Raw genomic sequence first — 17,001 nt, 5'->3', positions numbered from 1 at the left:
TTAATACACCGTAAACTACACAAAAAGAAATAAATATTATTATAAAGACTCGTAAAATTGACTTGACCAAAAAATATTGGTAAGAATCAAACTTATGACTCTTTAATATATGAATCATACTCCACTCACTTAATTAATTAACTAATATAGGTGCAATTTTTTCAATGGAACCAATTTATTAATTTTCTTAGTTTAAGCTAATAAATTATGAACAATTTAGATAAATTCATCTTCTCATAGTCTTTTATTGGCTAGAGTCACAAAATAAAATTTATTCGTTATATACCATCAAATAATAATTACGAAATCACAAAATTATTATTAAAAAAAAGGACGATGCCTTATGAGTTAGGTGTTGCTTAACCAGTAGGGTGCAGTCTGACAACAAACATGAGCCACAAACTCAATCAACACATTGAAAGGAACATTCTATATGTGTGTCGGCATATTTTAACAATTTCTTTTTCTTCAAAAATTTGTGAATAGTCATAGATTATACCATTTTAAAAACTTCACACAAAAATAACAAATATTATATTATATTGCAAAAAAGTGTATAATATTTTCAACTAATAGTGTAATTGAAACATTTAATTGAAAAAAAAAAAGTCTAATTAAGTAATTTAAATCATGAACATGCTATAGTTAAATTATGATATTACATATTTAATCGGTTACTAATATGACTTGAGGAAGTGGATAATTTTGAACCAAAAGCTACAACTACAAACATCATATCCCTACAAGTTTATCAATTGTAAGTCACATGACAAGGACATGATTTTTATTTTATTTTATGTCATGTATTATGTGACTTGCAAGCTATACGAAAGGCTGTAAAAAATAGTAGTATTTGTATTTTTTTATTTTTAAATTTATTTATTTATTATTATTATTATTATTATTATTATTATTATTATTGATGAAAGTGAGTTTGAATTCTAAAGATATGGAGAAAATAGTGAATAAATTATAAATATAATGATATGAGAGTAGTGTATAACTTTAAAAGTAAAAGAGTGTGACATGGATAAACGTAATCTAAAAACAAATTAAAACTAAAATCCCATATGGGGACAACATGTCTTTGTTTGGTATTTTTAACATTAGGTTTTAGTTCAAAGTTGTTTAATTCATCAAATCAAGTCACTCTCACACCTTAAACAAGTATATAACTCATACAATGTCACATTAATAGTAACTTGTTGCATATATATATAGTACTAGGAGGCCACCATCTCGCCTCCTCAATACAAAGACGAATCGGCCCACGCTCAACCGAACCATCCTAAATTCACTGGACCACATTCTTTGCATCAGATTGAATTTCCAAATCACGGATATTCTTATGCCACGCCCAGTTCAGGCGAGAGGCTTGCCACAATTGCTCTCGCTTCAATAAGAGATGGATCACCAAAGGCTAAACTTCCCAGGATACCTTCAAGTCATTCTCCCTTACTATTTCGCAAGACTCCACCGAAGCCAGTTTTATTCAGCCCTGTTTTGACACTTCCATTGGCGTTGATTGTGTAACGATGGTTGACCAAAGCTTCCCATCTAAGTCTCACCCTTTTCTTCGTTCTTGCCGCTCCCCTACCATTATCCTGCCTGAGGAAAACACATTGGACTTCCTCATCGGCTTCCTTGATCCAGATAAGCTTGTTCCGAGCGTCCACCTCTTTCCCATAGAAAACTCGATCATTTCTCCATCTCTAGAGCCACCAAGAGATTATGGCAAACAGGCGGGGCTACTCTCTGTCCTATTCGCTTCCTCCATCGTCTGTGATGTTCGCCACGATCCAACTCTTAAAGTTGAGATGACTCCATGTCCTTCGTTTTTCTCTAGATGCAAAAATCATCCAGACCTCCACAGCTCTCTCGCATCTTCTAAGAATATGGGAACAAAATAAGGTGGCGGACTCTCTTGCTTTGTTGGGTTTTGCTCCAATCTGACGAAAGGAAGATTGTTGGCACCTGCCCTCCCGTGTATGAAGAGGTCTACCTCAACGATATTGTGCATGTCACAAGCGAGCGTGTTGTGAGAAAGACATCCTAGTAGCTGTTTCTCATGGGGTTTCCTCCCTTCCTTTCCGACAAAAAAAAATTAATTAAATAGACATTTAATGGTCTATGAAACAAGATACAAACACACACACACACACACACAACTTTGAGATTATGTGCAACCACTCAACTTGCAAATGCTCAAAGTCAATCCTAGTCGTGGCAACACATTGAACTTCGAATACCAGCAACGTCAGATGCCACAAATCTAATTTTCGATGACTTATAGATGTAAAAAGAAAAACGTTAAAAATCAGTTTGTATCACACATAATAATAATCACCAAACTAATACAATAGTATACTTCTTTTTTTTTTTTTGTTATAAAGTTATATAAAACCATATATTTTAAATTATAATATCATTTTTGCAACATATGAATGAATTGATAGAAATGCAAGAATGGATGGGTTTGTCATAAAAGAAAAAAAAAAGAGGGATGTGGTTGCAATTTCTGAAAACTTGAGGGGGTTATTATGAGTGTATGAGTAGCTAGTAGCTACAACTACTAATGTACTATAGTGAGCATCGAAGTATTTGGGGCGACTTGAATAACTCACATAGTCACATGACACCTTACATTTTTAGGTTTATCCGATAATATATGTATGCGCCACTGCCAATTCCCACACACTCTTCGTACTCTCCGTCGCATTTTCCGTCTCCCTCTTTACCTCTCTCCCTATATATATATACACGCTGCGTGTGAGTGTGAGTAGATCCAACCTGTATTCTACTCTGCGATTTCCATTGGAGACAGACATGGCGGCCGTCGGTGGTGCTTCGTTGATCTCCCTCCGCTCCCGCCCTCAAGTTTCACCTCAGAACTCGGTGCGTATGATTTGATTCTCTTCTGGATCTCAAATTCCTGTGATTTATTTGGCTTGAATTCCTTTGGTTGAGGAATTTAGTAGGGTTTAGATTTTTATATGAGCAAAAATAAGTGAAATAATTACTACCTGATATGATCAAGTGTTGTATCTTATGCGTTTTGGTACTGAGAAGTTGAGTTTTGAAAATTGGAGTTCTTATCACAAAATCGGAATTGTTTTTAGGGTTGAATTCTTAAGTTGTTTCTGAAACTTGGTAAGTTGGGTTGGAAATTTAGATGTGGTATAAGTATAACAGATTTCAGTCATTTTCTCTAGTGTTGGCTTTTTGATGAATTATATATATATTGTTGTTGTTTTAATTGAGTTTGAACATGTAAAAACAGGGAATGAGGCTATCTAGCTTGAAAAGAGTTGCATTTCCCATTCAGCAGAGAGCTCTGCCATTCAGCTTCCGCACAAGAGGCCTTCGGATTTCCTGTGCTGTAAGTAGCTTCTCATTTTATGTTATGAATGCTGTTGTATTTGCTGGTATAGGGATTTGTTCTGAAGGTGTTTAGCTTTTAAGTGTTCTATTATACATAAAATCAACTTAGGTTTGTAGGTACAATTATACAAAATATTTAGCACAATGCAGCCCAGGGTGGTGGTTTGTTTCTTCACTTTCTTGTATATATACATTGTATTTATCTACCAGTCATTTCAGTCCTTATGTGTCCAGGTTGCTAATTGGGATACATCAGTGATCTGAGAGTCTGGTCAGCTAACTCTTTAATGCTTATTTGGGCACAAATGTTAAGTTTTTTTTTTGATTTTGCAAATTAACAGGCCAAGCCCGAGACTGTCGACAAAGTTTGCTCTGTAGTTAAGAAACAACTTGCTCTGGGTGACGATATCTCTGTGTGTGGGGAATCCAAGTTTGCAGAACTTGGAGCTGATTCTCTTGATACGGTAAAGGCCAGCCAGCCTTAGTGTTCAATTCACAAAAACACACTTCCCATGTTCTTAACTAATGGTGTTTAGCAATTCAGGTTGAAATTGTGATGGGGCTTGAGGAGACTTTCGGCATAACTGTGGAAGAGGACAATGCCCAGGCGATTGTGTCGGTCCAGGATGCTGCAGATCTTATAGAGAAGCTTATTGAGGAAAAGGACTGCTAGAATAATCAGGAGAGGAAGTTATTTAAAGATGTGTTTGGTTACTGCTTAGATAGCTTTACTAGGCTTTGGAGCTTTAGTCTGTCTTGGTTTCTTGATCATTGTTTCCTCTATCTTGTCAAATTCAGCACAATATGACTTCTTCCCAGTGTGGACATGTTTGTTGATTTGTTAAGTTTGATCCTTAGAGTTAGCTTGATTTAAATAAAATCCCAATTTAATAATTAGTTATGCTAAAACATGAATGCTACACCATTTCCTTAAACTACTCAAACTCCTACAAGGGTTCTTTCTCGTGGAACATAACAAATGCTTCCATGAATGGACATGAGGAGTTTTTAATGTTTTGTGAAAATGTAGCTGTACACCTTGCAATGGCACCAACCCCCCATGTAACACTAAGAATTTCACAAGTTGATTAATGGAAAACATCCTTGAAAAATGACAATACAATTAGAATCTTTTATTCTCCAAACAAAAATATTTACACATTTACAAACTTGAAAGTTGAAATCACCTCATTAGGGAGTAGTTGCCATGTTATCCTCCCAATCAATATCAAAGAAGCCGGCATCCTTCATCTCTGAGTAATATGCATTCTCCAAATTCATATGTTCTTCCTGCAGGCACAACAAAAAAAGGCACTTATGGGCACTAGCCAAGTACTGGAAAGAAACTTGGGCAGTAATATTGAGGGGTTTAGATGTAGAGAATAAATAATAAATGATTTTCACCTGGAAAAAGTCTGCCAGGAAGGTCACATATAGAAGAGGGAGGTAGAAGGCGTGGTAGAAAATGACCATGATGTTATACAACCTGGACAACGTATGAATAGAAGCAGCAACCATGAACTAGGTGTAAGATGTTGACAAACCACTTTATTGACTACTGACAGAGGAAGTGGATTTCGTAAAACTTTTTGCCCAACAAAATAACTGAGACTGGGGGCATAAATGGATTGTTGCAAATTTGACATGCTACAAAACTTATGGGAAGTTACACAAGGAAACATACCAGAGCCCAAATCCAGCACCATTTGCTGCAAGTGCACAAGCGAATAAAGTAGCCACATTTAAGCCAAGCATGATGCTTATGTAGTTGTAGAATGCAGGTCTTGCTGCAAAACACAATTGTAATAATAGCTTCAGTTGCAGCATTAGAGAAATGGTACAAGACAACAGACAAGAAATTTCCTAGCTAAAGCTCACCTGGTAGCCTCTCTCTCCATCTACTGCGATACATAAAAAAAATTAACCCATAAGCTGCAGTAAGCAGTAACTTGTGAAGAACCCACAAGCCCCACTGTGAGCCATTGTTCTCAAGAACAAAGAGCTGAATGCCAAATCCAAATATGTAAATTGCCTACAAGGAATGAACCATCATGCAGTCAGACACGGCAAAATGAAGCCAAAGCCAACAAATACATGTTTTAAAGTAGATAACAACAAGTTGAAGAATTTGAGAAACATAGAAATAGTTCAAAAGATAACTGTAATCAACAGTGGATTAGAACAATTCCCTGAATCGATGATACTTTGCTATAGATAGAAAGTTCTATGATATTTCTCACTCAACTAATGGTAACTTCTCAAGGCAAGCGAGAATTATGTCAGACATTCAGAGATAAATTTGATGGAAGCAATAGCTTATCATGGTAATGGAAACATGAAAGTAAGAATGGGTAAATACAGTTTGACACTATTTGGTACCTTAAGAAACATATCCAGACCAACAACGAGACCCGAGATGAGAAAAGTCCGAGTTAGAGCTTCTTGCCCACTTGAATAATTGCCTTGAAGTAAAAAGGCAATCAAGCTTACTTCAAGAAACATCATCCCAGATGTAGTAAGCAAGGACAATATATTCCAAGCTAACTGTTTTCCACCACTGCACTCCCATACCTGATCAAACCATGTATTTCAAGCGTTAATATATGTGTGTCAGTGTGTGTGTATTGGGTGGGGGGGCACGTGTGTGCATGCATAAACAAGCTTACTTGTAGTACATGTGTATTCAAGTGAAAGCAAATTCTAACAGTTAAGCAGGAAAAAAAAAGTGCAAATGGTTTGACTAAATGTTCAACCGCCAATGTGCCACAATGGAAATCAGAAGAAATGATGCTTTGCTATCCACGGACCATGGTTGCATGCCATTTTCAATAAGAATTCAAAGAAAATCTCTTTGAGGTCTGGTATGTGAAGAAAATAGTTCTAACCCAATGGCTAACTTTAAAAGAAGACATAATCAAAGGCCATAAAACAGATGCAGAAGAAATAAACGAGGGCAACGAATTAATAGACCTTTTTGGGCTCATCATGGATAATTCTCTTCTGCGAATCACAGAAGAATTGCATGGCCATGAAATTTATAAGAGCAAAACCTTGTCGGTACACCAATTCTTATATGCGACAAAAGACAGGATGAATAGTTTGTCATGAGTCACTCAATAAGTACCATGACTATATCCTATATCTGTTAAATTGTTTTTTTTTTTTTAATACAAGTACTAACACTTCACTTCAAGTTAATAATAAGTTATTCTATGGCACTATTTTATTGTCCAGGATGATCAAACCAACTAATCAGACTATTAAAATATTTTCAATTGTTTCTGACATTTATCTTCACATCTTCCTTAGGATTTAAATTGCACCAGTCACTTTCACTTCTATACTTTATTGCATGCACACTCTCATCAGTCAAGTTTTTAGTGTTTCCCAATGGGCCTCTTTTATAGTTTTATCAGGCTAAAATAAAAGCTTTTTCTTGGTCTTTGGTCCAACTTGACAGTTGATACTAGCAGCCGACAGCAACAACAAACCCACTAAGATTCTTTCTCCTCAGTGTTGTGAGTTGTGCAAACACTAGACAGCAAAGTAAATTCTTCTACTAATAGCACTGGCCTTTTGCAACAGATAAGATTTGGATTGTTTGGTACAAGAAGAAATAATGACAAGCAATGGCTTCTTTCTTTTTAGATTGAAGTGAACTAAGGGAGGAAACTTGTTTGGAAGTCTGATAAGTGGCACGGTTGCAAAAGTCTGGTGAATTGAGCTTGAACATCAAGCAAGAATCCTTCTAGAGAAACACACGCTGTTGAAAGTAAGTTTAATTGAAATTTGGATGGGTATGGATTGAGTTCTTCCATGGTTACACTTGCCTCCTATTCTGTTATTGGCTTCCTTGATGTTTCCTCTATTAATCTCCATTGTATGTAGCTCAAAACCACTAGTTCCCTCTATGACTCTCTATCATTTTCTTCTTTAATGAAACAGAGAAAACTGATTGTTTTGGTCTAGCAAATAATAATGGCAGGAGACTCCTTTTCCTCAACAATACAGATGACTATCACCACGTACTACATTTATGATTTACCAAACCCCAACCTACAATATAACAGAAGATTAGGTACCAAAAAGAGAGAGAGAGAGAACCTGAAGTGAGCACCAGGCTAGATTAAGGATGCTAACGAGCCAGAGAAATCCGTACAGTGCGGTTATGATATGCGATCGTCCATTCAAAATCTTCGGATAATTCTTCTTCGCTTGAGAAGCCAAGTATATGAGGAAGAGAGCTGAGGGCAGTATGAGCAGCAGGTTATGCCACAGCCCGTGGCAATCCATTAGCCATCCGTGAAACCACTTTCCTCCGCTGCCGGTGTCGGCGGCGGCAGGATCAGGGGTGGAGGAAGACGGCGGAAGCGCCGCCTCAATTGCTTCCAGCAGTCTCATGGCTGTTGGATTGGCGAGCGAGAGAGAGAGAAAGAGGATGACGTCGTCGGTATTGAGAATTCCCGGATTCGAGAGAAAACAAAGAGTTGACTGACTGGGATATTTCCGATTTTAACCTCACCGTTTTGTAAAAAATGTCACTTTTGCCCCTATCCATCTTTCATTCATTTGCGCTGTGCGTTTAACTGATAGCTTTGGGCATACCGGAGTTACCGCTTCCGGCATTCCCAACGGTCAACGCCATTTCCGATCCGCGTTTAAGCTCTCTCCAGTTCACAACATACTCTTCGATCACTGTGCTTAACAAAGGACCTGATTATCTCGTCATTTTCATCTATCTTTGATTATTGTAGAGAATACAAATGGAGTGGTTGCTGATTGTTGTTTCATTGACTGTAATATGGGTGGCTTCTCTTTGCAAAGTTCTCCACGAATCTCTGTCTGGCTCCAAGGCTACATTTTTAGATGATGGTAAGAAGGCAGCTCTTCTAAAGCTTAACCTTGATTTTGATTCCGTAGTGCAACATTTCAAAAGTTCCCTCATCTCCGTTTATGTGTATATTCATATGGTATGATGTATTCTTTTGGAAACTTGTGTGTGTGAATTTATAAGAGATCCATTATGATCCTTTTTTTGTTTTTGGATTTCTGTTAATTATTCAGGTAGAGGTTCACTGAAGAGAAATGTTTTGTTGGTTATTGCCCATCCTGATGATGAATCTATGTAAGGTTGATATCTTGAGATGATGCTATGCTCCTTCCTTCAGAGTTTTAAGTGAGATAAATACTTTTCTTACCTGAGATCATCTCGTTAGATAAACACTTATCCCACCTGAGAACATAAAAAAAATGTATTGAGTATAGAATATCCCAAATGCTGGCTACATTCCACTTTTTGAGTGGCCAGAAATGGCCATTACATTCTGACTTATCTGAAGTTACAGCTTTTTTGTTTTTGGTCAGTTGGGCAAGTGACTTTTTTACTAAGTTAATGGACATAATCTCTCTTTTTCAATTATATAATGTGACCCAATAAATTTTAGTTATAATCTGTAACTTTGCAGGTTCTTTGCTCCAACCATCAATTACCTAACTTCAAAGGGGCACAACGTACACATATTATGCATGTCAACTGGTAAGATACTGTCAAAAGTTCATAATCTTTGTTATCTATACTATTGTTAAAAGAACTAAACAGACAGCTTGCAATTGGGGATTCAACAATATTTTTTTTCACCTGGCATGTTTATATGGTGATTTGGTTAAAGTTACACAAGTGTTATTGCTTTTACAGTTTACTGGGATTCAAATATATTACCATTGACATCTTATAGGTGGTTTTTATTTTCAATTCTTAGTATTTTTTGCCAGTTTTAGAATGCTTTCAACTTCAGCTCTTCACATGCTTATTACAAGAAATATCGCAGCTCTATATAAATCTGAAAATAGTCTTAGCATTTGATGTGCAACTAGATGTTCCTAGTTATTCGTGCCATTATGCACATCAATTAGGTTCTTAATCATTTACCTTATATAAAAATGCCAGTTGTATGTTTTATTTTCCTTCCAAAAGGGTTTACATGAAACTGATGTGTGTGTTATCTTATTTATTTTGTTAATTACTGGATAGCAATTTGGTTTTCGTGAATTGCATGCTTCTTTAGCACATAAGATATATGAATTAAAGCAGTTTGAATTCAGAATACTATTCCTTGAATCCTTGTGACTTCTTCCATATGCTCCTACTTGTGGTGCAGTATGTTTTGGAATTAAGTAGTTATGTTCAATTTGATAAAACAAAGGAATAATGTTCATTTTTCTTTTAGACTTTGAAGAAATCATCGCATATTCCTCCTATTTCTCACAAAAGGTATTCACCCTCTTATAATAGAAGTTAAAGAGGCTAATTGTCTAATTATCTGAGGTTAGAAGGCCATTCAATTGACTTGTACTAATGAGAATTTGACTCCAGGAGAAAATGAAAAAAAAAAGTGTTGAATTGGATTTGTTGCAACTGATCATTTTGAAAAATAATAAAATTTAATGTCTGCGCGTAGGTAATGCAGATGGCATGGGGGATACTAGAAAACAAGAGCTCTACCTGGCTGCTGCAACCCTTAAGGTAATATGAAATCTGATAAGCATTCTTGCTTGTGCATTGAGCCTTTATTTAATTCCACCAATTGAATCTTAGGTATTATTATTATTATTATTATTATTATTGTTGTTGTTGTTATTATTATTACTATAATCAAGTTCTGGTTATTATATCAGAAATCTATGATTCTTTGCATGGTTTATTGATCTGTTCTGAATTAACTCAGGTTTCTCCACAGCAAGTAAATATCTTGGATCATCCAGATTTGCAGGTTTGTTTCAGAAAAAATCTGCAACTTCTTAGCATCTTCTCTGAATCATCCTCAGAATTGTACTGTTATGTCTAGGATGGTTTTGGAAAAATTTGGAACAGTGATTTGTTGGCTGGAATTGTGAAGGAGGAAGTAGACGGCCATTCTATTGATGTGGTAAGTAATTTCCAAGCCCGCTTGGCATTGGCCTTTAGAGATACAAACACAAAATTGGTGGTTAATTACATATCAGGCGGTTTTCTATCTGCAAAATGTAGTTTTTTATTTTATATTTGTAATGTTCACAAATGGAAAATTGAAGATGGGCTTAATACATATCGAAAAGAATTACTTGGGTATATCTTATACCATGGCTGGCAAATCTGGTCTTGACGGGTAAAACTTATACCATGGCTGGCAATTCTGTTGTTGACTTTGATTCTTGCCTTAAAACTTGATGGCAACTATCATTACTATTTGAAGTGCTGCTACAGTTTTATTTATTTATTTTTAAAGTATTGCATATTTGCATCATCTCCAATGACATTTTTATCTCACTGTTTTCATGCATTTCCTCTTTTTATTTATGGAGTAGTTATTTTGTATAGTTTTCTTTTGATTGGTCTTAATAATTCTTTTCTTTTCTTTTCTTTTTTCTTTTACAGGTCATTAGTTTCGACAATTATGGTGTTTCTGGCCATTGTAATCATTGTGATGTGCATCGAGGTGTGCGGTGAGTTGATCTAAGTTGTTAAATCAAGGAATGTTCCTTTAAGACATTCTTGTTACTGCTTATAGTACCATGGCAAGTTTTATTCTAACTGCACAAGTTCTTTTCTTTTCTGGCTTTGTATATGCCAGAAAACTGTTGCAGGATACTTCACACAAAAATGTTGAAGCATGGGAGCTTGTAAGTCCTCTACTTCTTCAATCACTAATTGTTGTTGTTTTCATGTCTGATGAATTTGATTGGCAATTCATATCATGAGGTGCAATGATGGTCCTATTATTTTGCACTTCTCATTGCTATACGTTACTGATTCTGTATTACGATTTTCAGGTCAGCACTAATATATTGCGCAAATACATTGGACCAGTCGATATCTGGTTGTCTATCTTATATGCAAAGCTCCATCCAAACAGACAAGTGCATTTCTTTATAAATGAACGACCTCGCAAAAGCTATGCTGCAATGGCCCAACACCGGAGCCAATGGGTTTGGTACGTAAGCCTTTAGTCTTTACTACAATTGGTGTCAATGTGCAGATGTTGTACTATCCTCCAGAAACACTTCTTCTTCCTAAAGAAAAATGAAAAGGATAGTGTTCTCTCTTGCAGGTTTCGTAAGCTTTTTGTATCCTTCTCCAGCTATACCTTTGTGAACTCTCTAAAGAAGATCAACAACTAAGCGATGCCCAGAAACGTATTCCTTATATTGCAGAGGTATGTTTCTTAAGACTGACTTCTCTGGTGTATCATGCGATATTATTGCGTACCATTTCTTGCATTCTCTACTACATTCATGAAGATGGAAAGATCGCACTGAAGAGATTCAACATTTTTGCTACCTTAATTTGTGCAAAACACAAAATGAATTGTTCTGAACAACAGAATTCAGTACACTCAAATGTTTGGGATCTTCAAAAACACCATCACAGGAAAAACAAAAACAAAAAAGAATCCCTTGTATCATCATCAAGTTAGATAGGTTGAAAGGGATACTCTTTGACTCCATTCGTCCACTACTTTCTCTGCCTCCTGGGAGGGGTGTGAAAGCTGAACAATGGGATCAAAACACTGCATTAGGGGCGGTGGGTTCTCCAGTAAGGTTGAAATTCGGGCTAAAGTTGCTCCTCATGTTTAGCAGGGCGTTTGAAGCAGTGGAAGTATTGGAACATACAGGCTGCTAATGCTGCTGCTGATGAGTGTGAAGGGGGGCATTTGCAGTAATCTGTTGTTCATTATCTATCTGTGTTTGCTGCAGGCATTGAAAGCTCCGCCTGAAGAGATAGATGCTGGGAACTATATAACAATTTTAATTGTAATTTTGAATGGATCTTACGACATTTATAAATATGGGAGGTGGTAGGTAGTACAAATCATGTGAGCTACACTTACCCTTGAGTTTTACCCCACCACCTAAATTTAAAAAAAAAAAAATGCTGTCATAATATTTGTATTACATGTTTGTCATATTCTATTAGGATGACTACTTTTAGATTATAAATATCCACTGATGTATGTACTATGTAATGAAGTAATCTTAGCATTATTACTGTTACAAAAATATAATTTCAATGTAACATATAGTATAATTGTAATTAGAACGAAAATAAACATGCATTTAGATATCATTCATTCTTATTATGTATGCTGCTTGTTTATGTAAAAGCAAAACAAATTGAACCCCCTGCTGCAGTGCGAGGATTGTGGAGTCCAACCGAAAGCCGGGTCCGAGAACCTAGCCTGAGCTGAGCTGAGTTGAGCCTCGTAGCAAATAGTGAGGAAACAAATTTGGTCTTGATTACCTCAACATATAAATTCAACATTGACCTTTCATCCTTATAATAATCTAGTTTATGGGTAAAGAACAGACACCAAAAAGGAACATTGGATGTTAAAATGTCTCAATTGTATGGGGAAAATGTTCAGAACAAAACTCTACATATAGTGACTTATGGCTATTACAATAGTTCAGTTGAAACTCTAGACTTGAGCAGAAGTGTAATGTATGCTGATTCATGCACAAATTTGAACACCAGTTTCAGTAAGTTGTAACCCAAAACAAAGGTAAAGGAAAAGAGAGAAGAGAATGTAAGAAGAAGATGGTTCGGTTCATATGTGATGGCTGACCAGATCTGGAGGGTGATCTAAAGCCCAACCCTTAATTATTGCAACAGCTTGTCAAGCCTTAATACGTACCACAAACGAACCTGTAAATTATAAACACATAAGACTGCATCACAATTCAGAAATAAGCTTTGACCTCTAGGGTTTTATCAATTCATCAAGATTTTGCAAGTGGGGAAATCAAGATCTTAAAAAGAATCTATACTAGCCTGCAATCACTGGGGATAGGTTTTTAAAAAAAAAAAAAAAAAAAAAAAATTTGTCCAAAAATAAAAATAAAAAAGCTCGGCTTGACCCCCAATTTTTTTAATAATGAATTGACATGATCACAAAATTGGCTGGAGATGTTGACCAACAACCCAATAAGCAACAAATTAGAACTATTAGAAAAAAAAAATGAAACTAAATTAATACTATATAATCATTTTTATATAGACTTGCTATACATTTCATTTTTTTATTAATAATTCTGTCATATAATGTATTGATATATGTTTGGTGTGTGTATACACACACACACACACACACACACACAGACATATATATATATATATTGAATCCATTATTTTAAATTTAATCAGAGCTAATAATAATATAAACAATTGAATGTCAATATTGTGATAATATATTTATTTTTATTTGAAAAACATAAAGAGTATTAAACATAGATTGTCCTTACTTCTTCGTAAAATATTAGTAATAAATCAAATATCTAAATATAAGATAACCATTTTATTGGGGAAATTCTCAAATTCAAGATAATTTTCAAAAGTAAGGCAATCATCTTATTATTTAAATGTACAATTCAGTGAATATTGAAGAGCACTATAGAGAATCTCAAACATATTTTATAGTCAATTCTATTACTAATACTTGTGTAAATAATTAGTCTGAAACTAAGAAAGATGTCTTGCTTAGGTATGAAAATAATTTAAATAGATATCCAAACAATAGGCTGCTATAATTAAGAATATATAGATAGATTTTATCTGAAATTCTGAATTAAGTTAGAAGTATTATACTATTATTAATGTAATGCCCAAAGGTCCCAATTTTGGCAAACTAAAAATTGTACTACTTTAGTACATAGATTTATATTTATATCCTTCCATACAATAGTATTAGCATGTTTCTTCGTTGAAGGATAAACATAAAATAATACCACAAAACAATAAAAGACACAACTTACATGCAGGCAGGTTAGATATATCTGCAGATACTGCACAAGGAATTCCCAGATTTGAAAGTGCACCTCTGATGATTCCACAAGGGAAATAGAGATGCATGCCTATTGCTTGTGCAGCTTTGTTCTCAGCCATTGCTGAAGGATCTTGAATAGAACCAGAAGTTTCAAGAGATGGATCCATTGGCATCCGAGATAGCCAACGAAACCGATTATCTTGCAACACAAAGGTACCCTAACATGACAAAAGATCACCCATAATGAGCTCATTATAGCTGAAGAAACAAGCTAGTGTGAATTCTCAAACTCACTCTGTGATTTGTCTTTAGGTTGTCTATCTGTTTCTTAAAGAGCTCAGACCAGAAGTCTTTGCAAATGAACTTGATAGCTTCCAAATGGTCACTGAATCGAGGTCGTTCCATTGTGTATCTACAGAAGTAGATAAAAGTACGAGTCTTCAGAGAAACATGAGTGTTAAGGAGATAAGCCAATATAATGCATCAAACCACTTTTAGAAATTTATAGGTCTCCCAGCCAAAGTGAGATCACAACCAAATATATTATCAGCTAGACATGGGACAACCTAGCTTTTGAGCAGTGAGGGTCAATAGAAGTCATTAAATGCTTAAATGATTGAACACGGACAGGCCAAGTGATCTGTTCAAAAGTTGGCCCCTGAAATAACATATAACGATACAGTAGACAGTACTAGGTGTCAAGAATGTAGCAGAACAATAATGATGTACTAGGTTAGAAGGATGAAAAAGAAGCAAATTCCATAGACTAACTCTCTCTATTTTTCAGCTTATTTATGCTGCAATGAAGTGTCTTCTTCTTCCTCCTTAAAATCATCAATAGGTCATGAAGTACGAAGTACCTCTTTCATGACCTATAATAAGATGCAAAATATGATACTTGGTAAAAGATGAGTCCTACAAAAATGTGGGCGTACAATTGAAGCCAACTATCCTCTTTTGAGCAACACAAATCAGTTTTTTATAAATTAAATAATCCAGTAAATACAATAAAAAAAAAAACAAAAAGGAAGTGCTAGATAGCCTAGATCTGTCTGTCTCTAAAGTGAGATAATAAGTAGAGAAAATGCTAGAACCTGAGTCAACCTAGTTACATGCATTAAAGAAATGCTGTGAGTATTTTTAGCTGTTCATACCATAAATGTACTAGGTAATAAAAGTAGAACATAAAACAAAACAAGTTTCAAGATGGATTCCAAGTGATTATGACTGGAGCACAATAAACTGATTTCACAAAGCCCAGAAAATCATATTAGCTTATAAATGGCAGACATACTCAGCAAGACAAAAGGAAAAACTTGGACACTTTACAAATTACAAAATGAAGAGAAAAAACCTAGGATATCCTTACATCTACACCCTCCTAAACATAAAAGCTTCATGATCAGGTGGGCATAACATACAGAAGAGAAAGAAAAAATGTTAATGCACAAGGACCAAAATCAATGATAGATAGGAAAGCAAGAGAGCAGTGTAGCAATGCAGCAAGAGCTAATTAGTATAGTATTTGAATTCAGTCAATAATGAAGCTCTACTTTAGCAGAGCATTATCAGAAATGATAAATAATGGAACTTCTCATCTCAACAAATTACAGATCAATTTTCATTAAATCTGAAAAGAGCCTAAATTCTGACATCTTAATTTGAGGAGGCAAGAAAAAAAGAATTAGTGGGAATTAGGTGAGAGATGATTGAGTTTGGGAAGAAGAGAAGGATAGAAGATAGCAGAGTACCTTTCGGAAAGCTGGTGGCCAACTTGAAAGCCGATGGCTTCGATCCGGCGGGCGGCGAGCTCCGGCTTGTCAGCATAGAAGCCATTGCAGTAGGAAGAAACAATCTCGGTTAGAAGACTCTCCACGCAGCTCTCTGATACCTCCCTCCCCATTTCCCAATTTCCAATTTCCAATTTCTCAATTCTCAATTCGAAATTCTTTCTCCTTTGATCGTTTCCACTTACTGGATCCCCACCCGAACACCCTCCCTTGCCCAAATTATACCTCTTTTTTTTTTTAAAAAAAAACACTCACAATTCTTTACAAATTACCCAAATTAAATATGAAAATTTAAAAATTATATATTTTTTGTTCCCATTTTCACTCGCACTCCCTCATAAAAATAATTGAAAATAAATTTTAAAATTTTTAAAAATCTTAAAAGTTACTTCAGGATTATAAGTTCTAAATTAATTTTTAAAATAGCCATGCTAAATACAAATTACATAAATATTTATTTTTAGTGTATTATAATTTATTTTTTAAAAGTTCTTTCAACATATTAAAAATAAATATTTATTAATATCCAATTATCATGGTCCATAGACTTATATATGTCAAGTGACAAGTGGTGATAGCCGGGGCGGGCAGTAACAATAAGAATTGAAATGCAACTTTGATTCAATTTTTCACTATTTAATTATGATGATTTAAAAGTTGCTTAATGTAAGCCTTTTGGATAAAACCAAAATCCCCTGTGATCTATCCTGAAATACTTTTATTCCAATCACAAATGAAGTCTCACCATTATCCTTCATTTCAAAGTTTTTAGAAAGATATTCGTTAACATCACGCATTATTAGCAGCAAGGCTTCATGACCATAGGAAAGAAAATCTGGTATGTAGATTGAAGAAGTGGAGCTATGGATTAAAATATGTTTCATGATCACTTATTTATGCATAATTCAGAAGTGATAAACATCAACAAATAACAAAATCAAAACCTGAATAGATATCTAAGAATATCAACATCCCAATGTGCTAATCAAACATAAATCCATACATGTATGGCAGGATTCACCGTTATACAA

At 35.1% G+C, this 17,001-nt stretch overlaps 4 protein-coding genes across 6 annotated transcripts; 2 read left to right on the top strand and 2 right to left on the bottom strand.

Annotated features, from left to right (window-relative positions):
- Positions 1 to 2,606: 2,606 nt before the first annotated feature.
- On the top strand, positions 2,607 to 4,244 carry LOC116032788 (acyl carrier protein 1, chloroplastic). The gene is made up of 4 exons (XM_031275506.1): positions 2,607 to 2,895; positions 3,281 to 3,379; positions 3,723 to 3,845; positions 3,926 to 4,244. The coding sequence occupies exons 1-4, from the start codon at positions 2,827 to 2,829 to the stop codon at positions 4,052 to 4,054; spliced, it is 420 nt and encodes a 139-aa protein (XP_031131366.1). The 5' UTR covers positions 2,607 to 2,826; the 3' UTR covers positions 4,055 to 4,244.
- Positions 4,245 to 4,444: 200 nt separating this feature from the next.
- On the bottom strand, positions 4,445 to 7,855 carry LOC116032784 (protein CANDIDATE G-PROTEIN COUPLED RECEPTOR 2). Its single transcript, XM_031275501.1, has 6 exons — positions 7,486 to 7,855; positions 5,761 to 5,952; positions 5,260 to 5,413; positions 5,066 to 5,168; positions 4,786 to 4,867; positions 4,445 to 4,671 (listed from the first exon to the last, which is right to left on the bottom strand). Exons 1-6 carry the CDS (start codon positions 7,780 to 7,782, stop codon positions 4,573 to 4,575), a joined length of 927 nt encoding a protein of 308 aa, XP_031131361.1. The 5' UTR covers positions 7,783 to 7,855; the 3' UTR covers positions 4,445 to 4,572.
- Positions 7,856 to 7,889: 34 nt separating this feature from the next.
- Positions 7,890 to 12,402, top strand: LOC116032785 (probable N-acetylglucosaminyl-phosphatidylinositol de-N-acetylase). 3 transcript variants are annotated; one of them, XM_031275502.1, is made up of 11 exons: positions 7,890 to 8,253; positions 8,446 to 8,506; positions 8,847 to 8,917; positions 9,840 to 9,904; positions 10,107 to 10,151; positions 10,227 to 10,307; positions 10,796 to 10,863; positions 10,992 to 11,040; positions 11,191 to 11,351; positions 11,469 to 11,573; positions 11,998 to 12,402. In XM_031275502.1, exons 1-10 carry the CDS (start codon positions 8,145 to 8,147, stop codon positions 11,536 to 11,538), a joined length of 780 nt encoding a protein of 259 aa, XP_031131362.1. In that variant the 5' UTR covers positions 7,890 to 8,144; the 3' UTR covers positions 11,539 to 11,573; positions 11,998 to 12,402. The 3 variants fall into 3 exon arrangements, with proteins under 3 accessions (XP_031131362.1, XP_031131363.1, XP_031131364.1); XM_031275503.1 differs by having other exon boundaries at positions 11,995 to 12,402; XM_031275504.1 differs by lacking the exons at positions 11,469 to 11,573; positions 11,998 to 12,402 and having other exon boundaries at positions 10,796 to 10,856; positions 11,191 to 11,313.
- A 321-nt stretch (positions 12,403 to 12,723) lies between these two features.
- Positions 12,724 to 16,176, bottom strand: LOC116032787 (trafficking protein particle complex subunit 6b). Its single transcript, XM_031275505.1, has 4 exons — positions 15,932 to 16,176; positions 14,475 to 14,592; positions 14,170 to 14,398; positions 12,724 to 13,063 (listed from the first exon to the last, which is right to left on the bottom strand). Exons 1-4 carry the CDS (start codon positions 16,081 to 16,083, stop codon positions 13,035 to 13,037), a joined length of 528 nt encoding a protein of 175 aa, XP_031131365.1. The 5' UTR covers positions 16,084 to 16,176; the 3' UTR covers positions 12,724 to 13,034.
- Between the last annotated feature and the right edge of the window lie 825 nt (positions 16,177 to 17,001).

The sequence above is a fragment of the Ipomoea triloba genome, chromosome 10 (assembly GCF_003576645.1).
Source record: "Ipomoea triloba cultivar NCNSP0323 chromosome 10, ASM357664v1".
Taxonomy (NCBI): Eukaryota; Viridiplantae; Streptophyta; class Magnoliopsida; order Solanales; family Convolvulaceae; genus Ipomoea; species Ipomoea triloba.
Note: the sequence above shows the minus strand (reverse complement) of the source record. Positions and strands in the feature narration are given on the sequence as shown.